At 36.1% G+C, this 24,653-nt stretch overlaps 3 protein-coding genes across 4 annotated transcripts in view; all 3 read left to right on the top strand.

Moving 5' to 3' along the window:
- The first annotated feature begins 188 nt into the window (after positions 1-188).
- On the top strand, positions 189-3,156 carry LOC125229536 (PWWP domain-containing protein 2A-like). 2 transcript variants are annotated; one of them, XM_048134399.1, is made up of 3 exons: positions 189-340; positions 430-1,747; positions 2,256-3,156. In XM_048134399.1, the coding sequence occupies exons 1-3, from the start codon at positions 189-191 to the stop codon at positions 2,412-2,414; spliced, it is 1,629 nt and encodes a 542-aa protein (XP_047990356.1). In that variant the 3' UTR covers positions 2,415-3,156. The 2 variants fall into 2 exon arrangements, with proteins under 2 accessions (XP_047990356.1, XP_047990357.1); XM_048134400.1 differs by having other exon boundaries at positions 198-340; positions 430-1,573.
- Positions 3,157-6,810: 3,654 nt separating this feature from the next.
- On the top strand, positions 6,811-11,219 carry LOC125229469. Its single transcript, XM_048134316.1, has 5 exons — positions 6,811-7,271; positions 8,353-8,423; positions 8,519-10,351; positions 10,525-10,607; positions 11,027-11,219. Exons 1-5 carry the CDS (start codon positions 6,865-6,867, stop codon positions 11,093-11,095), a joined length of 2,463 nt encoding a protein of 820 aa, XP_047990273.1. The 5' UTR covers positions 6,811-6,864; the 3' UTR covers positions 11,096-11,219.
- Positions 11,220-11,336: 117 nt separating this feature from the next.
- The window catches only part of LOC125229470 (serine/threonine-protein kinase haspin homolog), a 34,154-nt gene continuing 20,837 nt past the window's right edge, over positions 11,337-24,653 (top strand). Inside the window, exons 1-4 of the mRNA XM_048134317.1 lie at positions 11,337-11,592; positions 11,747-11,933; positions 16,456-16,632; positions 20,418-20,538. Coding sequence (XP_047990274.1) covers positions 11,568-11,592; positions 11,747-11,933; positions 16,456-16,632; positions 20,418-20,538 — 510 coding nt within the window. The 5' untranslated portion in view covers positions 11,337-11,567. The remainder of the gene's footprint in view (positions 11,593-11,746; positions 11,934-16,455; positions 16,633-20,417; positions 20,539-24,653) is intronic.

Genomic DNA, 24,653 nt, shown 5'->3' with positions numbered 1-24,653 from the left:
TTATTTATCTCGCTCTCACTTACGTGATAAAAGTCTAAGGTCGCCGTACGGTGCGGTCGTTTGTTAGTTACTTAAGGGTTCCAAGTTGACTAGGGAACCCCAAAATAGTATTTTCTTTTACAGCACATCACTAAAGGCATAGACATTTCGTTAAAACTCTATTGTCTATGAAATTATATTAACAAAATATGGCGGCTGTCGCTGCAACAGCCGATATGACGATTCAAAAGAATTCACAAATATTAGTGCATGTCGAAGAAGCTTTGGCCGATTTAATTGTGGTTTCCTACAGTTCTGAAAATAAGAAATTTCAAGGTGTACTCTTGGACTCCAACAAAGGGTTGGTATAGGGATTTTTAAGACTTATTTGCGTATCGATTATTTTGGAAGAAAACGCAATATTTACCTAATTTTCCTATTATTTTTCAGTAATTTACCTTTTGGAGTATACAGTCTCAATCCAGCGTTTTCGAAATCAACTTCATCCACCGATAATACCGGTGATAAGCTACATTCCGCTAGTCAAAGATTCACATACCAAGAGCCTCAGTATGCGACCGAAAATCCGCACAAGCCTAAAAAGAATGGGCCCAAGGCTAAACCGCAGCAGAAGCAAAAGATGACGGTTCGATTGAGACCGCGGAAGGTCTTGTGCTCCAACTGCAAAGGTATCTGTAATGAGAACAGCGAAAACGTGGACGTGTCCAAGAAACGGAAGCTCGACTCCGATGACGACACTGCCCACGATAACATCGAATCAACAAATTCCAGGAAAAAGTATCTCGAAGGCAACTCGCTTATACCAAGAATATCGCGTCTGCAACCGAGTGAGATTTCTAATGCCATAAAAGGGTCCTCTAAAAACTCTAATAAGACTAGTGAAAAGTCGAGTGTCAAGGTTGTAAGTTCACATTATAGCCCTACAAAAGAAATGGCGTTTGTTAGCGTGTCTAGTGACGGTGAGAGTAAAGATCCCAAGGACCCTTCATTCACATCCATGTTCCAGAGTGCAAGAACTTTAAAAATATGTTTTGGTGAAGGTGAAGGCACTGTAGTCAAAATACCGCCCATTACAGGGGACTACAATGAAGATTCTGGTGTATCATGTGACATGGCTAAACCTTCAAAACCAGATCTAAAAGCTGCCAAAAAAGCATTGAAAAAAGCTAAAAAACAAGCCAAGAAAAACACCATTACTATCAAGACCGTAGTAAGGAGGTCACCTAAACATATTGGAGCTCTGTCTCCCCGGAACAATGTGTCCAATAGCCCTCACCCTACAGTGGATCCATTAGAAAAGAAACAAAAACACAAGGCAAAACATAAAAAGAAACACAAGTTCCAAAAGACCAGGGATGAAAATGTTACTGAAAGTGAGTCTATTAATTACTTTAGTGATATTAAAGAGCACTGCCTAAAACAGAAGCTGTCTATAAGTCTGAGAAGGTTGAGTAGTAATTCCTATGAGAGACGGAACGAGCAGGATATTGCAGAGAGTGGTTCGGACGATTGGGAAAGTGATTTGGTACCGAATTTCCCGGCTACCGAGATGGAAGGTGCCGGGGCAAGACTGGTGGGTGTAGCACCTGGTGATATTGTCTGGGGTAAAGTGGTAGGGTTTCCATGGTGGCCCGGGAGAGTGCTAAGCGTAACACCAACAGCTAGAGCCCATGTTGCATGGTTTGCTTCGACAACATCATCACTAATGCCATGTGACAGTTTGAGTCCATTTTTAGAGGATTTCAAGGTACATTTATCATTTAGTTTCTCATTTTTACAGCTTTATTTTTATGCATTTACCTCATATGATTCATCATCTCATTGGTTTCAAATTACGTCATCCACTTTCGTGAAACGCCTAGAACAAACAGTAACTTCTTTTGTTCTCATTCCATATTTAGATTTTGTTTTGAACATTTGTTTTTCATCAGCTGCATTTGAAGTCCATAATCCTCTACTAACAAACTCAAAAACTCTTTTTGATGGCCTAAACTATGGATTCGATTTTATCTTATTTTCTATGAATAGACAGGTTATTTCAGTATGTATATGTATAGAGATTAGGTATGGACAGTTACATCGGGGAATTTATAGACAAAACTGGTATCAACATTATCTTTTCAAAGTACAAATTTTGGTACGCCAATTAACCGAACCATGTAGATTAAAAACAAGCTATAATCGCTATGTGCATGGTACTTAACACAATGGCGTAGTAGAATGACATAATCACAGATTTGTCACATGTTTTTCAGATGCGCTTCAACAAAAAGAAAAGAGGTGCTTACAAAGAGGCTGTAAAAATGGCTACAATAGAAGCAAAGATGAATGAATCTTCGCAGGATCCTTTGGCGAGCCCTACGCAGTCCAACCTAGTAAACCAATCCCCAAAGCCTATAGATGTTTTCTCGTAAAATTGTGATGGTATGGTGTACTGCCAAAATTCAATGTATGTGATATTTTTATTGTACTGCACAAAATTGGTAAGTTATAAGTTTGACTGCAGTAATGTAAAATACTGATCCGGCAGGCATTTGTGGTCGCGCGATAAATGATAAAGTATCTGGCCTGTCCTTATCATACTTACAAATAGTGCGATAGGGACGGCCTGATGCCGCGCGACCATGCTTGCCCGCCTGTTTTTTTTGAACTGTCAGGCACTTATTTCACCTTGATTGTCATGACAATGATATTTCTCTGTATATTTCTATGTTTTTTGGTATTGTATGTACCAACACCTTTCTAAACATATAAAATTTACTTTTTGGACCAGCAATGTATGGTGAAATTATCTGTATGTCAGATGATAATTATCATGTTGATGAAACAGGTGCCAGGTTTTCTTAACCATTTGATATTTGTTTCACTTTGATATGACTTTCGGAAATCTATTTGTTTAAATATCATAAAACATATTGTTAAAAAAGATTAAGTTAGAATTTTCCTACACTGTTTTAACTGTGTTACTATTTAATTTATAAATATGTACGATATTTCTGTACAGTTTATTATATATTGACTGTACAATCAGCATCAAATGTGCTGACAGGCAAAATGCAAAATATATTGTAACATAGGATTGTTATGTTACCATACAAATAAGTATGTGTACCGGTATATTTGGCACTTTAGCTGTCACAGAATATTCAATGCTGACTTGAAAATCACTTACTATTGTTAGGTATTTCTCTACAGTAATACTGTTTCCAATAGTTAATTATTTTGACAACAATTAATTTGATTAATCAGCTATGTCAGATTCTGGAAAAAATGCTTTTTTTTTTAAGTTGTATTGTATCATTGTATTGAACAAGTTAAAGTCCAGGGGTTCCCAAACTGTACATGGAAAACCATTTACTTACCAAATACCTAGTCTGAATTTTGGAGGACTCATTGGGTATATAATTTTATATCTAGTGATAAACATGTACTCAAACAGAAATCATGATTTATAACAATAATAATCTTTTTTAATATGTACAAAAATATATACATATGTATTGGCAACTGCTGAACATCAAATTGTATCCCTTTCTTATCTGTAGGCTGTGGGCTTTGGGTTACTAAGCATTTAGACATATCTCTTGGTTATATCTTCATTACTTCTACATTTTTGTTTTAAATATTTAAAGATACTTATGTTGTTTACTATTATGTTACAAATAGTTGAAAGCCAAGAGATCTCACAGAAAGCAATCTTATTTGTTATTTAATTATAAGTCAACAAATTTTTATTAATGCTTCATAGTTATCTATTGTTTTACATATACAATGCTTACTGGAACTTTACTTGTTTATTCCATAATCTCTTTATTTTGTAGGATATCTTTGTTTTAATTAGATTTTTAAGTAGTGATGTATTGCCGTAAAGGCTAGCAACTGTAATTTTCATATAATTCAGTCCAAGTAGTATTAGGTAAAGTGTTTATCTCAAAAAAGTTTGAATTATATGCATATTTTTAACCTTTTGACCAATTATATAATTTCCATTATTTTAAGTTAGTCTGTTATTGGTTATAGTTCAGTCTTTATTACATATACTTTTAAGTGACAAGTTGGTTATCATTTTATCGAAATGCGATAAGTGAGATCATCATACTGGTGTAGATTAAAAGGTTAAATTTATGCCGTTGATGACATTATTCCAATTTACAAGGGTGTGTGCATTTATGTACGAAAAAGGCACTGTGATTCGTCTTAAAAATATTAACACTATTTTACTAAACAACAATATAGTATTTTTGTTTAAGCAAAAATCTTATATGAGAAGGAAATTCTGCCAAAGAATGATAGAAGATCACGTCATGAATTACTTTTTAAATAAGTGGAGAGAAGAATGCAAACAAAACTGTAAAAAGTATTTGTATTTTATCAATAGGTGTGCAGTTTCTACACTAGACTATAAAAAAATCTACGTTTGAAAAAAGTGTGCAGAGTAACTATAAATGTTTGGGCACTTGATGAGCGTAATACCCTTCTTAACTGGGTAAAAAGTCTTTGAAAAGTAGTGCTATATTTCTATGTTGGCATTTACCACATCTGACTTCGAATTTTGATACCTAGTGTAGATGCTGCTTTAGCAAATTATTGTATCAATATTACAGGAATTTATAAGGTAAAAGCTGGGTTTCCGTTGAATTTCATAATGTGTTCATAGGAACTTAATGTAAAATGTAGATAGTTTTCTATGGTTGATGCATTTGTTGTGTAGGTATCACTTATTGGAATATTCTACGGTCTAATGATGCAACATCTTCGACAAAATTTGTCATACCACCTTAAAATCAGTGTCTGCTATGACAACCGTTGCAGAGGACCAATTGTTCCCAGTTGTGGCCGTTAATGTGGGATGGGAACAAAGGGGAATGTACGATACATTTCCCGGTGTTCGGCGACCTTTAGGAAGAGAAAGATTTGCATCTGACCTGAAACCAATTTGTTTAACTATGGTATCTACAAAACAAACTCAAAAAATGTGAATTTTCTAATATTATCTTTATATGTAAGTAGTCTTGTATGTTGGTTGGCATCTTATTTGTAAGTAAAATGTACTGAAATCAGATTTAGGTCTCGGACTTGACACTTGCGGAATCATTCAATCATTTCAACCGAATGTATGACCGCAGCCTTAGTGTAAGGCATGAGTGCACGCTCATATTGGGCGTGCGGCGTGCATGTCCAACTATTGAAGCTCATACAAATGTCCTGAGTCCACGCTAAATAGCGGCACAGTATAATAAAGAGTACTATCGTACAGTATGGCCACTCCCGCTCCCCGCTGAAAGCACCGTCCACCAAACCGCGAACAGTCAACCTGTCATATCTCACCCATATAAGCACAGTACGCGTTCACCTACACGAGCATAAATGTGTGCTAGGAACGCGCCTCTTTCGTATATAATGTCCGAGTTGTGATAGCGGGTACGCCCCGCCGACCGAGCGTCCTCTCAGGCCTTGCACTTTTAGAGAAACCTCAAGGAATTTGGAAAACTAAGCCATGTACGCTTACCACTTCAATCCATATTTTAAAACTATATTCGAGATTTCGAGATATATTTTATAAACTAGCAGCGTCGGTGTTCACTCATATAAGATATTCCAAACTAATTGAAAAATAAATGATTCTCGTATTAAAATGTGTTTTTGTTTTAAATAAGTGTTTATGATATCCTGTAGCCCTGCTGTTGGTAGCCCCTATACTTCGGAGTATAACTTTGTACTTGTACTTACCTACCTAGAAAGATTTATTCAAAATTGGTCCTAGGATTTTATTATAATATCACCAAGAAAAAACTGATGAGAGATATCAAAAAAAATCTACAACAGACCAAAACCATTCTGCTGTAAAAACGACGGGGTGTTATAAGTTTGACGTGTCTGTCTGTCTGTCTGTGGCATCGTAGCTCCCGAACGGATGAACCGATTTCGATTTAGTTTTTTTTATTTGAAAGCTGTGTTAGTCGGGAGTGTTCTTAGCCATGTTTCATGAAAATCCGTCGACTAGGTCGCGGTCGGGGGTTTTTCAAGGTACCTACCCGCGAACGCCCCGGCTAGCGGCTGTGGAATGAGCTTGCCGATGCCGAACTTTTCCCGTGGGTTTACAGTATGGATTTCTTCCAACGCGCAAGGAACACCTCTGGAGTTGCAAGCATCCATAGGCTACGGTGACTGCTTACCATCAGGCAGGCCGTAAGCTTGTTTGCCACCATGTGGTATTTTTGTACGTCCGTCTTATCATGAGTGTCATGACGTTTCTGGAAATGCCGGTGTTCAAAAGTGATCTTATCCTTTTGAAGAATCTCTTTCAGGTAACCACAAACTACTAAGAAGATACAGGTAACCTTTAGTGATGATGACTGTACACGCGTGCGGCCCGTTTGTTAATGTAGGTAAGAATTTAGAATGGCGGCGTTTTGTGAACATCAAAGGCTGTACCAAGCTGTACAGTAGTATCAATATTTAAAACGAGCAGCACAGTGCTAGGGTGGGTTTTATGTTGAGACGAGCTTTTAACTATGACATAAAGTTTTAAAGTCCAACGCCATATGTTAGGATCCTTATATTTTGATCCTTAGTGGATCCTTATCAAACACAAGCGAAGAGTTAATCGTAAAAGATTTGTGGCAACGTGTAAGGATGCCTTAAGATTTTTAAGAATGTTGCCACATACAAATTTAACTTATCTTGGCATTCATTGGCTGATAGTTCATAAGTGGTTCATAACGTCAAATTTGTTTTTGAATTTATTTGACAGCTTTGACGTAAGGCTTTTGTTATTATTTCCCTGTGCGAGTTATTTTAATTTGTCCAATGTTTAAAGCTACTAGAAGTGAAATAAATGCAACGATTTAAAGTGATTTCGACATGAGACGCACATACAGATCGAAAAAAGATACTGAGGGAGGCTTGGATCACAAGGATGTTTTGCTAACGCTCGACGATAGAAGTTCGGCTTTCGATGCCTTTTACATTCAGAAATTGAAGCAAACTAAGCGTGAATTATCATGTATGGGTTCGTCCAACCAGTATAGTACAACAACTCAAAAAGTACGCAAGAAAAAGTATGTAAAACGAATTATAAAAGAGGTTGAGATTGAGAACGCTCCCAGCGACTCCATGTCTCAATCCACGTATTTGACGCCGGATAAGTCTATAAGAGTTAATAGGGGACATGATTTGTTTGATCAGTTGCTTAACAAGTCTTCTCCTCGAGATTTGGAGCCTATGGTAAAGGAAAAAGATGTTATATTTGACAAAGTAAAGGCTGTGAGGTAAGTTAGGAATTATTTGTAAGAAAAATCACTTCTTTGTACTACTTATTACCTTTACGATAGCTTTGGTTGTAAGTCAACAGAATCAGAAGATATCACGTACCTAGCTCAGTTGTTAAAGGGCACACCCAGTGATATGAGGAGTGGAACTTACATCCCTTTTCACTTGAGCTGTTAGACTGGTAACCCTTTTCACTAAGGTCACAGTATCGGTTGATTCATGATCATCTTCCATGTCTGATCATACTGATGTGCCGGTAGAAATGTTTCAGAATTGCATTTGGGAAAGTTGCAGATATTTCTTACATTTTTATAAGTTGATTGAAACATTTGAAACTTTCGGAACCATAAAGGATATTTTTTTGGTTCCTGTAAAAAAAAGTTCAAACTGTTTCTGATTATTTTATTACTGTCTGCAACTTGCATAATAAATGTACGGTATGAGTGGTATCTGTGTCATAAAATTTGCCTCTTAACCTTGTGCCTTAATCTTAACATTTGTGCTACGCATCCATACTAATATTATAAATGGGAAAGTGTGTGTGTCTGTTTGTTTGTCCGCCTTTCACGGCAAAACGGAGCGATGAATTGACATGATTTTTTAAGTGGAGATAGTTGAAGGGATGGAGAGTGACATAGGCTACTTTTTGTCTCTTTCTAACACGAGCGAAGCCGCGGGCAAACGCTAGTAGGACATAAACCAGCAGTATGTATGAGGTACATAGTACAAATTAAAAATACGGGTAGGCAGGAGGATAAGGTAGATTGCAATAGTTCATACTTCTTTAAAAAACACTTCTTTATAATAATAAATAAATAAAATAAAAATAAAATAAAATAAAAAGCCTTTTATTTCCTGTTATTATGTACAATGAAATCTTTGCTATTTGTTAGTAATTGTTAGTTTTTTTTTTTTTTTTTTTTTCTCTAGTTCTAATTTAGTTTTTTGTTAGTGATTACATTTATATTTTAAGTAAGTTTAAAAAAACACTTCTTTAAATAAAGTAAAAATGTCCCTAAACTTAATTGGTAAGAAAGAATAAGTGAAAGAGTTTTATTTATTTTGTTCTTTACATTTCAGACAAACTAAGACCTATGTTAAAAGAAAAACCAGAAAAGTGAAGAAATACAATTATTCCAGCACTGAAAGTGGTAAGCAATTTTTAAAGAAAGAGTTTGAAAACTTTAAAACAAAATATAGGCTTTCTATTTTTTGAAATAGCTATTAAGTGATACTTTTTTTGCAGAAACTGATAAAGAAAATGAAACCAGCAACATATCTACAAATATAACTGATATTGGTGCACACAAACTAATAGTAGAAAAAGATATTTCTAACACCCCTAAGTTTCAGGATGAATCTATTAACAAAATAGTCCAAAACTTATCTATATTTAATAACATTAACAATTTAAATGCCTCTGGCAGTCCAGTTATATCATTCAATAAACATGTAACTAGGAAAAGAACTAAGCCATCATCTACTCAACAATTACAGTCAACTGTATTAGAAAAATCTGTTCTAAGTAGCACACCATTTAAAAATATTAGGACAGCAACATCCATTTACAAGTTATCACCAATTTCTAGACTTACTTGTGATACAAGTCCAAATTGTGGAACAATTGTTGAAGAAAATTTGTTAGCTGATGATTTAAAGTCCCCTTGCAGTAAAAGACCTGTCCCCAATATATTTAATGTAGATAAAAGTGATGTATTGGATATTAGTGTAATTGAAAATAACAAAACTGAAAAAGAAATCAATGAAAATAAAGAAGAGAAAGAAGAACAAAGAAAAGTTGAGAGTCTTGATTGTGTATCTGTTCTGAGTGACAGCTTAAATGAATCAGATATGCGTAACTCTTTAGATGCCTCCAAACCTAGTGAAGTATTCTTAGGGTTTAGTTGTATCAATAATGAAGTTGATAAACTTAAACAACTTTATAATGAAATAATTGATATTAGCAAACTAGATGATTCAATGAATGTAAACACAAGTATTTCTATGAACAATTCACAATGTGATCTGTCATTAGGTGGTTCTAAACCTTGCGAACCATTTTTTGGCTTTAGTGTTTGTGAACAAAATGATAACAGAGGTAATTCCAGACAAACTTTAGATAAAAGTACTGAAACAGATCAAAGTGAGATTAGTGTATCTGTGGATTCTCGAGAGAATGCATCTTTATATGATACTTGCAGTAGTGATAATGAAAATAATGATGGTGCTGAGTTGTCAAAAGAGCCAGACAAAGAACCCATAATCAATCTCACTAAAATGAATGATTCAGTTTTTTATAAGTACTATAACAAAATGTCGACAAATGTATCAGATAATTCTGGTAATGAAGATATTGTTGAACAAAAATCTAGAGGTAGTCAAAAGCATAGTTTATCAAACAATGATATTGATGAAAAGTGTGAAATTTTCGATTCTGATGACTTCTCTAATCCAGATCAAAATTTGAAAGCTACTTGTGATAATTCAGAGCCTGATGAAGATAGTGTATCACCACAAGAAACAGATAATGAATCGGATATATCAAGCTTTGATGACTTGGAATCTAACAGCAATGATGATGGTGAAGTCAGATGTTTTGTCAATACAAGAAGAAAGGTTACAATAAACAGTAATTCTATAAAATTAAGCTCAAATGATTCTAGTAGCATTAGTAGTGAATGTAATATGACTGTGCTCAGTAGAAGTAAAGCTATTGTAAGTAGCCCCAAGAATATTGAACAAGATGAAAAAGAAGATTATATTGAGAATGATGAAAATAATGTAGATGAAATTAACTTAGATTCTGATGAAATAGAAGAAACTAAGGATGAAGTTAGACAATCTTTTGTCACTACTAGAAAGTCTTCCACGAGATTTAGTGTATTTCCAGACAGTCCCGTAGATAAGCCAGCAATAGTCCTACACCCTGGCAAAAAATGGGAAAGGTCTCTAAGCATCTACAGAAGAATGACCATGATGACTGATCATTTTGATAAATCTATCTTAGAAGAAGAACCCTTAAAATGTAAAGGACGGAAATACAGAGAGAGTGTTATCAACACTATGGAAATGCAAGAAGGTAAAATGAATGTAAACTTTTTTGAGTTTTAACTGCCAACAAGTTGACAAAAAAAAAGTTATTCATTCAAGTCAGCTTGACACATCCAACCAAAGTTTCAGTGTAATGTCAGGTTGGTAATTTATTGAGATAATTTTAAATTAAATTTGTTTGTAACTGGTTTTATTTTTTAGGTTCCCTACACAATGAATCAATCAGCAGTCGCCGAAGTACATTCGTGGCTAAGCCTTGCAGGTCGACCATAGTGCTCATAAAAGTAAGTAGTCTTTAAATTTTTTGTACAAATATTTAATTTATATTTATTGCTGTGATGCCTGTGAACGCGGAACTTTGTCTTCAATTCAGAATGTGGTTTTATTTTCAATACTTCCGTGTACTACATAAAATAGAATGTTGCAGAAGAACCATACGGCCTGTCTGATACTTACTAGTCTTTGTAGCCTACCGACGCCTGCTGCAACTCTTAGAGGTGTTTTATACGTGTTACCGATTGTAAATTTCCTAACAGACTACCGTTCCAAAGTCATCAAGGTCAGGCCCAGTTTTAGGGCAATGTACCCTCGTTGAGCTCTGACAACCTCACCATTATATGAATACATTAAGTTTTGACACAAATTTTCAGCCTCACCTAGTTTGTTTGTAGGTACAATATTATTTAATTTGCATATTTTCCAGGAACCTAATAATGCTCGAGCAAGCTTATGTAACAATACTACTCTATATGACGACCTGAAAGGTAATTAAACTTCTGTTAATTCCTAAAACTGCATACCAGATCTAAAAAAATAATGTGTCGTAGCATTATTTGCAATTATTTGCATACGAGCAAGTTTCTTATTATTTTACTCTGGTAACATTGGCGAGCGGCCATTGGTCCGCATCACCCGTCTCGCTTCCGCTGCCTTTCTCAACCGCTTCAGCACCCCTCGCCCCCGCTGAACCCTCACCTCGCCACAAAACGGCTTCGTCGCGGACGGAAGACGCTAGTCTTTGTCCATACGTTTTAATTTTTTTTTATTTTAACTTGCGCAATTTCTACGATTTGTAGTGCGATAATCCCTATTACAGTTTAATAGTGAATAATAAACTCTTGACAAGTGCAAATCGTTGTTGTTGTACGTAAATCAATTGACTTTGACTGCCATTCATTATCCCTAACGGGATAAAAGCTTGGTTCTGCGCCTTTGTTCGTTAAAAAGTGTCCAAAGCCAAGTGCATGCATCTTTCCCTGCAAGACTCAGGTTAGTAATTAGTGAATATCATTAAGAAATAGTGGTTTTTGAGTATCATGTTCCGGTTTCTACGTAATACGATTACGCACAGGGAAAGTCCGTCATGCCTACTTCCTTGTGTGTCACGCGTGCGAAGAGACTAAACAAATTCCCATGTTTTTAGGTTTCCTCAGCGACGATTGTGATGATACCGTTGTCGAACTATCGAAACTGTCGATTGTCGACTCTGACCACGAAGTCACAGTGGTAGAGAAACTACATGAAGATCGTTCGACTACCGCAAGGGACTACGTTCTGAGGCGCTGCAACCAAACGGAGGCGATACTGTTTGATGAATGCTATCCAGATACGTAAGTACATATACCGTTATTATTTACACCCTTTTCTATTTCATGCGTTATTATGCGAAATGTGTTTTACTTTACTTTCTCCGTTTCACTTGGTAGTTTAATGATGGCAGATTGTTTTGCAATAACATGTTGTTATGTAGGTGTAGTGTAAACATGCTTTCAAGAAATCGGAGGTTGTTGGACAACCTCAAATCACCTTTAGACAAGAATTAATCATAAACGTGACTTCTAATCTACTTTATAAATAAGTTTGTAAATATACTTTCCGAATAATTATGTCACTACAATCTCGGAGACGCCGATAATGATATCTTTCTTAGTATACATCTCTTCAGAGAACCCACTCATTTCCCTGAAACAGATTTTTAAATAACAACATTTGTGTATTATTGTTTATTGTTAGTAAATACAAATGTTGCTTTCTCCAAACAGCAGCAATGTCATGTTCATGCTTGAATTATGTATTGTCCTTCAGTATTTGGTTCATGTTTGTTGTTCAGTTCATTGTTATATTTGTTCCACTAATTTGGAAATTTGGAGCATGAACATAACTTTCACTATTGCTTTATGTCATCATTTAGTCATATAAAAAGTTCATTTTGTCATCGCTTGTGAATTTAGGTCACTAACGTGCAAATTCCAAGTCTTATTGCTTTCCGAGAAAGATTAAGCCTCAAAACACTCATTGTGACGGAATTGAAACAATGAATTACCTTGTCGCTGACATAACTTGTTGCTAATGTATGTATTTGGTTCAAAACAACTGGTTAATTACTTGAATCCATTACTTAATTAGGTTTGCTAGACTTGTTATTACAAAACTAGATAGTAATATTCCCGGAGGAGCATTATAAAAAGTAATCTTAATTTTTTTTGGTCAAATTCAGATTTTTGCTTAATTAACCTTAATTTGGGGAAATCCAAGAAATATCTGCTTCATACCATCATGTGGAGTAGCATGTGATCAAAATATAAAACTCGAATAACTTACATTCATTGTGAATTTTTCAATACATAACCTAGTTTGTTCAGCCTTGTAATGACAATAAAAAATGTTTGCACCTAACTAGGTCAAAGTTGGTGCTATAATAGTTACTCATTCATTGTTCTGTTGTGTTTGTTGTCACCACTTAGGGTTCCTAAGGGAGATGTTGTGCAGATTTATCGAAGCGGACAAGGCACTCTAAAATATCTGAACTCGGCACTACATACTTCTGCTACACTGCTCCTCACGCTGCCGCGATGTTGCCCTCTCTGACCACACACTGCCCTACTCGCGCGATTATCGCACTAGGTTGTTGCCGGCCCTTTGACTCCTGCCAAAAAAGAAAAACCGACAAAATAGGGAAGCGCTGGGCATGACTAGGAGCATGACGATCGGCATGACGAGTAGCGCGGCCACACTATGCCGCTGCTTACTTCCCTCGCTACTTCCCACTGTGTAACAGGGGTATGGGTGTATGTTCAGATATTTTTGACCACTTTTAGTAACTAAGCCTGTTAATTATGAAAGAGATTTGAAGACTCATCTTGTTTTTTGTTATTCAGCTAAAATAGCTTAGACAAAAACAGGTCAGCTGATGTTAGCCTAGGTTCATTGTAGTTTATCTGGAGTGTCCTTCGTCTAAGGTGAAAAAACTGTATAAACAGATGAGTCAGACCTTCACTGTATCAGTCTTTGTTTATCCTGTCTCATTTATTGCGTGGTATGGGTTTTTCACACGTGTGGGAAATATGTATAATAATTTAATTACAATTTTAAACAGTATAATTTAATTATTTGATCCAACTTAACCATTATTTTTGGCTTTTTGGGACTCACAAAATATACTCGTATCCCTTCGATTCGTACATAAAGTGTCCATGCAATTTTGCAGCTTCCTGTACTTAGCTGTTTTTATTTCAGATGGGAAATTAATCCTTTTTATGAATCCTTGTTAGGCTCACACATAGCCATATTTCAATTTCAATTAAAAGAAAAAAATCTAAAAAATAGGTAATAAACTAGTATGATAGGTTCAATGAGTAATATTTCAAATCCAAATTATAATCTGGACATTAGGGTTTGAACTTCTAAAAAAAAACTAAACATCCTAATGTTCGATTCTTTTAGTACCTTTTTATCTACTCGGAATTCATAGCCTTCGTTACACCGACAATAGAACATTAACATTACGTAAACCTTACAAACTACTAACGATCTCTTTTATTGTACTCCTTATCATCAATCTAAGCGTTTAAAACGCTCATCCAAGCATAGACAATGTCCATCCATCACTTTCATTTACAACGCGATGAAAAAGGATGGAAAGTCGTTATGTCGTTAACACCTGTTCCCGTTGGGGGAAGCGAACCATAGAGCATTTATTTTTATTTCTATTGCATATCTATACGCTTTTTGCCTCGGAACCGGAAAAGGGCGTAGTATTTGAATATGAAAGGGTAATTGTCGGTTCTTAATGAAAAAAACAAACCTCTATGTATTCTCTGTGTCTATCTTATACTATTAAACGAGCAATTCTTGTATATTTATTTATTTATTTATTTATTTATATATTTATATATACCGACGATCTTGGAAACCGCTCTAACGATTTCGCTGAAATTTGTTTTGTGGGGGTTTTCGGGGGTGAAAAATCGATCTAGCGTAGCCTTAGATCCCGGAAAACGCGAATTTTCGAGTTTTCATGAGTTTTTCTTTCGCATTTGTAAACGTAAAATATATGGTCCTTAATTTCGCCGCGCGCGCATCGATTCCGCTTAGCTCAGTCGCACGAGGTCGGTCTAATGTACGCAGATAGATCGTAGGTGTCAGGGTTTCGAATCCCGGTCAGAAATTAAGTTTTTGTTTTTTGTCTTTTTTTTTGTTTTTGTATTTATAAGAGTTTTTTTTTATCTAAAGACGTGATATATTAAAATAGAACCGAGCGAAGCTCGGTCGCCCAGATATTGGTAATTAAGCGTTATTTATCAACCTCTGTCATTTCATTTGCCTTAAGTTGTAAGTTGACTGGCAACTTTGAATAATCCACATATTTTTTCTGGACACAAAGATAAATCATTCAACTTCTTTTAATTCATGAACTTCTTCAAAAATTTAAATAAAATGCTGCAGTAAAGGATGCACTACACTACACCTATAGGATCACTTGCCCTTTAATATTGCTCACCATTCCTGCCACAGACAATTTTTTTTAAATAATTATGGTCCCTATGCAAGTCCTTTAGGCTGGTTTTAGTGCCACGCGGACCGACCGCGCGGAGCGATCCGCTCTGGACTAATATGTGTTAACTTCAGGGAGCGTTTTAAAGTGGCGCGGACGACAATATCAACTTCATACAAATTGGTCGCGCGGACGGTCCGCGTGACACTAAAACCGGCCTTAATAGCAGGGGGAAATTAGCTAAAATTACGGCATAATTAATGGAAGGTTTTTTTAAATTGAAATATGTACGTTATAGACCAAAGTTATTTTTCATCAACCCTCCCCACTCCTCCCTCCTCTGCGTCACCCCTCTACCCTCCCTTAAAGTGCCGAAAATGCGATTTTTCTCGATTTCTGACAAAACTGTTGAAGATACAGAAAAAGCGCGTAGGAACGAAGTAATCCTTAATAAATTTACTACAAATCATTCATTAACACTTTGATTCTAGCACTTATAGTTTACGCGTGATCCGTCACGAAAGTTGGTCCTTTGCTGCAATCTTCTTTAGTGAATGTTAAGTTTTCGCCCAAAATGCATACGAAATCGTCGAAATTTATTTGATATAACTAAAATATTGTAACTCAATGACTAAAATAAAATTAAGGGGGAAAAGTCACTACCATGGGTGGAATTTCCAATATGTCTTGGAATTCCAGTAACTATTTAAGACGTAATATTTTCACGGTAGTAGTCGCTAGGAGTACCATTGATCTATATAGTGTATCTATGACTGGGGATGAGCTTTTGGTAGCTGTTGGTAGAGCCCTGGAGTATCAATCCAGTAGCCGTGAGTTCAAGTCCCACCCATGGTAGTGATTTTTCCCCCTGAAATTCATTTTCAGTTTATAATATTTTAGTAATATCAAACAGATTTCGTAAGCAATTTGGGAGAAAACTTAACATTCACTAAAGAAAATTGCAGTAAAGGACCAACTTTCGTGATGGATCACGCGAAACCTATAAGTGCTAGAACCAAAGTGTCAATGAACGACTTGTAGTAAATTTATCAAGGATTACTTTTTTCCTACACGCTTTTTCTGTATCTACAACGGTTTTGTCAGAAATCGCGAAAAACCGCATTTTCGGCTATTTAAGGGGGGGGGGGGAGAGAGGGGTGACGCAGAGGTGGGGAGGGATGGGGAGGGTTGATGAAAAATAACTTCGGCCTGTAATGTACATATCCCAATCAAAAAAAATCTTCCATTAATTATGCCAACATTTTCATACATAACTTTCCAGAAGCAACGGACTATAAGCCACCACAGACTAAAAAAATGTAATCGACACAGATAACAAAACCCCCATTATTTTCTAGAGCCCTGAAGAATTGCCACAAGATCGGCGAGGGTGTCTACGGGGAGGTATTCCTTTGGCGAGCCCGCGATGGCCGTGCGCGTGTTATGAAGATAGTGCCCGTCGCCGGCGACATCAAGGTCAATGGGGAGCACCAGAAGGACTTCCACGAGATCATATCCGAGATTGTGATTGCTATGTAAGTTGATTTTATATTTTCTCTAAGGATTGAGAATTTTAAGATACTAGTACTTGCAAGTTGACGACCGGCTGGTGGCCGTCCGGTGGGTCGACCCAGATATCGCTGGGAGGACAGTGTGGCGGCGGATCTGCGTCAGCTTCAAGTCAGTGACTGGCAAGAGGCTGCGCAGGATCGGGACAAGGTTCACTTTGGATCACTGAGCCAAAATAATTAGTTATAGCAAGTTTTATTTACGTAGTAGAGAATGTAGACATACAGTTATAGGGCTTATAGGTACTACAGGATGAGAGACGAATGTGTTATCACATCATAGCAACTAGCATTGTTCTTACTTACGTAAGTACGCGGCGCTACAAGCGGTGGTTCGCGCGGCACGATCAAAATGTATACCTACTCGTACAATTGAATGGACCTGTTCGGTGGCGGTCGCCGCCGGTCGCTCCGCTTGCCGCGCGCGTATAATCTGCAGCCTTATAGCAAAGTATGTGGTGCCAACTTATTGAAGATTCGTTACCAGAAGTAACAATTATTCAATGAATTTCTTAGCGTTATATCCGAAATTAAGATTTCTAGTAAAGTAATATAAGTCTAACTAGCATTTATAGAATCGTTTGAAGTTTTAAGGACTAGTTTGTGATTACAGAAAACTCAGACTTCTAAATATAAATTTTGCTTAGTTATTACGTATACTTAAGGCACATTTCGAAGTAGGTCACGAACTGCTTTCGCTGCTTTAGTGTCTTGGCACTTCTAAAAGGTAAACTTAGCGAGTAGGCGTGCAATATGTCCTTCTGTACGCCTAACAAACCGTTGCGTTAACATAAAACCAAGGTCTAGTTGTAGTTCCAACATTTTGCAATCGTGCCAAAGTGCGGAAAGCTTCAACTTCAGAAATCAGTTAAAATATACATTTTATTGATGTTAGTAAAAGGCTCAAAACATCTATTTTTTCGTTACTACCTTTATGATGTCCATTTGTCCTTTAAAAAGTTTAAAAACATCATAATCAAATGATCTCTAAATTAGATATAATCCATACTAATATTATAAATGGGAAAGTTGTGTCTGTTTGTTTGTCCGTTTTTCACGGCAAAACGGAGCGACGAATTGACGTGATTGTTTAAGTGGAGATAGTTGAAGGGATGGAAAGTGGCATAGGCTACATTTTGTATCTTTCTAACGCGAGCAATGCCGCGGGCAAAAGCTAGTTTTAAATAATTAGCTCAGCTTAACAACGGTCTTACTTTTTTAGCTTGATGATGTCTGTACTTAATTAAATAATGTAAACTAAGCCAAGATGACTCGCACAAGCATCCTACAGTCCTGCCTGACATACTCAGAACGTAACCTTATACTTTCAACCTTTAAAAAGATGCATTCCTACATGGACCAACATACCCAAATTCATGTAATTTCCTAGAATTCAACACGTGCTCTGCTGACCGTGTAGGTATATCTTTTATATGATTGGACTAGTGAGTCGCCTCATTGGCCTCACCAGTCTACTATGACCTCGGACTAAAAACTGCAAAGCACCTACCACCAATATATACCAATATCAAAAACTCTAAACATCTCCATTCAGGCAACATTTCGATGACGGCAGTAGGCCCTCTAGATTGAACTGGTAGGCAAACAAAGTTCACCTGAACCACCTCAGCAAGCCTGTTTATTCTATCTCCATCCCTCTCACTCTACTCGAAGAAGTAGAGACAAACAATCGATTCGACCCGCGTGATAGCAACAACGTGCCGGTGCTTATTCACCCGGCACGTGTGACTCATGGCTAGACCGACGTGAAAGATAAGTCACGGACATGATGTAATGCGAGTAATACCTACAAAAAAGCTACGCCATTGTCCAAGCTTAACTGGTGGTTCGTAAAGTAAACCTTATTGTATAGGTGATGTGATCAACTGGTCAGTCAGGGTTAAGCCAGGAAATTAGGAAATAAAAGATGGCCGCCCGAAACTGCCGATGGAAGATGTTGGAATCGCAGAGGGAACCTTTTATTTCGACTTTTACTTGTAATTACAAATTACTATTCAAATCACTCTGCTATACCAACAACTAAAAATTAGACACGTTTCGCGATTTTTTTGCCAATGATTTTGGTTGGAGTCTGCTCTGCCCTTGCAAAATACATTCAAGTTTACAAATGAATATTTAAATGGCATTTGACCGTGATTAAAACGTCTTAAAAATCCATGCTAATATTATAAATGGGAAAGTGTGTGTCTGTTTGTTTTCCGTCTTGTACGGCAAAAAAGAGATTGCCGTGATTGGTTAAGTGGAGATAGTTGAAGGGATGGAGAGTGACATAGGCTACTTTTTGTCTCTTTCTAAAGCTAGTTTTACATAAAGCTAGTTTAACATAAAGACAAAATTTTTGCGTTAGCCACCTTTGCTTAGTTATTACTAGCAGCATTCTGCTGTTACAAAAGAATTGAAATTCACTTCGCATTTCACTCAAATGCCACATTCTTTACTACAAATTGATCTGCTGATTTAAAATGCCGTATGCCATTTAAGACTCAAATCGAAATACGATCTTTTAACTTAGCGCAGCAACAAAGTCCTTTCACTTGCTGTAATAGTAACTCAATACGTAATATGTCAGTAATGACTCGGGGCATTATGTTTTTCTCTCCTTTTTATTCGGTAACTCTGTTATAACTCTGAATAAATCGTTCGTTGATGGTGGACATTGATAAATAAGAGATTTTTCTTAGATTTTATACTTTAACAGTCTATAGGCATTATAGCTTTATGAAAGAAGCTTTGTAGAGTAAAATATTGGACATTAATAATATAACCTTTGAGATAGTCTTCATAGCGTCCACTTTTGTATCTGAATAGAGGTGAATTTTATATTAATTTGAGTATGTTTTACTTAACTCTTAAACGTAAAACTTAGAATTGAACGCCTACAGGTCTATGTCACGTAACACCAGCCTAGATTTTTTACCACAAATCCAATACATTTTGGTCACGATTGCGTAACCATCTGCGGTAAAATCTGGAACCGTAACCATGCTACACGTCAACTATAACGAATTGAAGGGAGGAAATGACTCCAAGTCTGATTAGCGTCACTCATTGTTATTTTGAAACGGTGTCCACCAGCAAAAAAGCAGTATTTTGAACTACGATAATCAGTGACCGAAAAAAGAAGAATTTCGAAGCATAGTATGTTGAGATACGTCGTTTTAGAGTTGTGAAAACGGGCTATGTAATTTGTGGTTAAATTTCTTTTATATTTTCTAGTTCCCATGGAATTCAGTAGGTTGTTTTGTAACTAATGTTTCAAAACGAAAGAGGTTCAATAATTAAGCTTGTTTGTGAAATTGTTTAATGTTAGGATTGCTTTTCTCGGAAACAATTTGGATAGTAATTTGTTTCGCGTATTATTATGTTGTTTTAGTTCTTTGTTCACATACATACAACCTATTATGTTAGTGTGTCTAGAAGTGTATTCTTTTGACAATCCCAGTACTCGCCAAGTACATATTATACATGTCATTCTAAACATGAAAAGAACCTAAACATGGGATTGGAAAGTACCTCAAATTCATACAATAGCCTTCACTAGAACTCGCAGAGTTAATACTGCCGACTACTTACGGCCAATTTAAACAATCAGTCAAATATCGCAATGGAAATAAACCTGATATAAGTTCTAAATGGCCCTTTATCTTTGGTCACCTACATGTATGTGGTGTAGGTAGATGAATGTAGGTAACCTAATTTGCTGGTAACCTAATTGTCTGTTTTTGTTGCAGGGAATTGAGTGCCCTGCGCACTCCTATAGCAGAATTAGAACGAGAATTTGATGAAGGAAAGACGGACATTGACACTCTCGACTTGCACGCGATACAAAATGCTACAGACATTTTTAATGAGGTAAGTGTCTAATGTCTATCTCTATTTCCCTACTGTTCTATTACATTCCAGTATTTGTATAATGTAGACGACCAAAGGTAAATGAAATATCAGATGGTCTTCACTGTATTGACCTTAATTTTTAGATATAAAACAGTTATTTCAATAGTTTATTTCTGGTCTAAAACGCGATGAAATTATTTGTGGAATAAGGAAGACATTTAATTTGTGAGTTAATGCGTATTTGCGTGTCTTTTATTTCTTTGGCACTGCTACGAGACTGGGTTTTTATGTGAAATTCGATTTATTTGTATTGTGACAGTTTGATTTTTAGAAATGCATTACGTAAGAAAACATTCATGAGAAACTGACTAATTTATGATTCATCATTCGTAAACCGAATCTTTTACCAAGAACGCTTACTGAACAAGGTTCATTATTTCAGTACTGGACATTGGCCAACTCAGCAGGTGCTCGACTTCCCAAAACTTTTGGCTTTTTCCAATTCGGTCCGAGGCCGATTTCTACCTGCTATCCCCTTTTTTCCCTAATATACCTGCGTTTTTTTCAAAGCTAATACTCAGGTACCCGTACCCTTTCTAATTTTCGAGGGGAGTTCATTTTTAAATCAGCCTCACCACTGTCGGTTTTAATGGCGTGGGCGGTAGGTTCATTATTAATCTATCTTATCTTTTTCTCTATAATGTGCCCAGTCACGAACCTATGTTGGAATAAATTAAGCAATAAACAGAGACACTGCTCAAGTTTTGTTTTTCGTGTTGATTGTGGATACATCGACCTTAATAGCTTATGTTGTACTCTGTTCTTACATAAATTAACTAATGACTAGCGAACTCAACAAATATCGGGTTTCCCTTTTGTGGTAAGCGCCCATATTTGCTGTCAAACAAGATAAATTCAGTATCAAATTTGAGATCGGGTGTTGGTATGAGGGGGCCATAATTTTCTTGGAAGAATTATGGCAGTTTGAGGGAGCGAGGTCCTTCCGGGTTATTTCTGATGTAGATATCGCGATTCAGCGTAGCCACGCGTTCATGAACTTTTACAATATGATGTATTTGACCAAGTTTTGAATAATATTAATTTTGAAATACATAATAGCCAATATTTAGTGCAGAAAACATCGGTTATGTCACTAATATCGGACGATAACTTGCCGTTCATTCGATCATCCGTTGAAGATGAGGTAACATCATCGAATTGAGAACCTTTTTTACACCACTTTTTTGTACTATCACATTCCTACCACTAACAGTCTAATCGTAGTTCTTACTCCAACGATATAAAGCTTACCAAGACAGTATGGTGTTACTAGCAAGCAAGATTGCACAACAAACGTGAACCACGGGGGGTCTGTACTCTGTACATTTGTACACGCTTCGTGACGTCACGTATCGGCCGGTACCGATCAGCGGTCAATAGCGTAGTGGAAATTTTATTACCCAACGTATACTGACAATTTGTAACAGCAATTGACAATAACATCTTGTCTTCCCAGTAAGGAATATGAATAAATCAAGTTGATCGTAGCATATTTTTTGTTATGAATAATGTGGTGTAAAATCGGGTTTTATATGTAACGTTGGTTGGGCGTGAGAATTGAAGGTTGTCGAAGTACTCTGTCATAGCCCTAAACCAGTGGTGGGAAAGGTATGGCCCGCGGGCCAAGTCCGACTCGTGAAATGATTTTATCCGGCCCGCCACCGCACCGGTCCTTCAAAATAGTGTGTGATATCGCCAGCACTGTAGTAAAAATGCATTTTTGGTGTCTTTAAAATTCCTTCAAATTTTGGCCCGCAATGAAAAAAGTTTGCCCACGACTGCCCTAAACTAAGATAAGAACTCGCCCATTTTTGTATCTAATTAATAATTCCCAAAAGCTGACTCATAAAAAAGGCTCCATGATTGATGAGCTTGATAACAAAATGCCACGAGAATTGATGCATGTAAATGACAGCATTAACAGCCCAACAGATTGCCCAAGAAGAAGAAGAAGAAGAAGAATAGAATCGTTTTATTTGTTTAAAAAAGGGTATACATTGATGTTTCATTATATTATAACCAGCCTTAATTTATCATAATACATGGCGTACAAATAATCTTAATTAACCTATTTATCACCTAACATGACATTAGTATCATCAAATTTACATGAAAAGATAATAATGATAAAAAAAACAATAATTTTCCAATAATTAATAAATATACAATATTGCAATATCAGTATAAATTACAATTAGAAATTATTATTATTAACTTTATTTAATTACAATAAGTCTAACAATACTACTTTAATAACAATAATTTAATACACAATAAAATTTAAAATTATTCTATGTCATTTCTATGATTAATTTATTAATAAATAGTTATAAAATCTCACAGTTTACATGTTGTTTTAAACTCGTCAATAGAATAATAGCAATTTTCTATAAGATGGTCAGTTAAATATTTCTTGAATAATTTTATTGGAAGGGCTTTAAAATTGTCTGTAAAAGTATTAAATAATTCTACTGCCATGTAATGCACGTTTTTCCTACTCAGTGAAAGATTTGTTTTGGGAACGTCTAACCTATGTCTATGTGTACCTCTTTGAGAGGTCATGGTTATAGCTTTGAAACATGAGGGATTCTTTTTGACAAAAATGCAGATTTCAAGTATATACATTGCAGGCAATGTCAAAATTTTATTATGCTTAAATATAGGCCTGCAGTGGTCTAGATGCCAAGCTCCAGATAGAGTCCTTAAACATTTTTTTTGTATTTTAAATATGATGTCAGCATCGACGGAGTTTCCCCAAATGATCAGGCCATATCTCAATAGGGATGACACATACCCGTGATATGCCGAGAGAGCTGCTGCTTCCGAGACCACATTACGAATACGATAGAGCACATAAACAAAGCGATCTAGTTTAGAGCGAAGACTATCAATGTGGCTCTTCCAGTTACAGAAGTGGTCAAGGTTTACTCCAAGAAATAGTGCAGAGTCTACTTCTTCGATTTTTGAGCCGTTGTACTTAATTTCCATGTCAATATGTTTACTTCGGTATGTCTGAAATTGTATCATTTTTGTCTTACTTATGTTAATTTTTAAATTATTATTGTCTAGCCAGTCTATAACATTTACCAAAGCTTGGTTGATTTTATCGGCAAATGGCGTCTCGTCGTCATTTTTAATGAGCAGCATTGTATCATCCGCAAAGAGAATAGACTTATGGTTTATACTATTTGGGAGATCATTAATATAAAGTAGAAATAGCAGGGGGCCTAGTATACTTCCCTGCGGCACACCAGTCATATTAGGTTTATAGTCTGAATTATAATCCACCTTCTCATACCCATCAATGCTGGTGATTTCAACACACTGGTGGCGGTTACTAAGATAACTGGCAACCCATTTCCACGCTGGACCTCTTATACCACATCTGTACAATTTATGTAGTAATATTTTATGATCCACAAAATCAAAAGCCTTGCTCATATCTAAGAACACGGCAACTATTGGAATTTTTTTATCAAGGCTTTCAATTACTTCTCTTACTAGATGGTAGCATGCAATGCAAGCTTAAACAAAGACTTCAAGTCTTCTCACTTCCCAAAACGTGTAATAAATAGTTCTACCAACAGAAGAGTTCATATCTATACATTTCTTTAAGGTTTGACCGAGATTCTCGGCCGCGAATAAATTGTATGAAGTCTCGTTACATTAAATTTCTTTATCATATTGCAATGGATTACGGTGAAGAAATACATACATATTTATGAAGTCTACTGTAATATGCTCTCACCTGATCATTTTTTCCTGTAATGTGTTGTTTTGATTTGGTGACGCGCGCGTTTCTTGGATTTGTTTGTTTATTATTTGATATAATGATGTTTTCGTTTAAACCGATTGATAATTACTTCCGAAACACGTCATTTACCAATGCCAAATAAAACAAAAAGGAAAGGTTGTCTATTAACTCGAATACTCGCTTCCATACAATTTAATATTAAATTTCGCTTGACGAAAACACTACTACTTAACTATAAAATAGTACATTACGATACAAGGCGCGGAAAAGAGGAAGATCGACACGAGTGGCGATAATTAAATAGCACCGAAGCCCTAAT

Source organism: Leguminivora glycinivorella, chromosome 9, assembly GCF_023078275.1.
Source record: "Leguminivora glycinivorella isolate SPB_JAAS2020 chromosome 9, LegGlyc_1.1, whole genome shotgun sequence".
NCBI classification, from domain to species: Eukaryota; Metazoa; Arthropoda; class Insecta; order Lepidoptera; family Tortricidae; genus Leguminivora; species Leguminivora glycinivorella.
The sequence above is the reverse complement of the archived record's forward strand: the minus strand, read 5'-3'. Positions and strand labels throughout refer to the sequence as shown.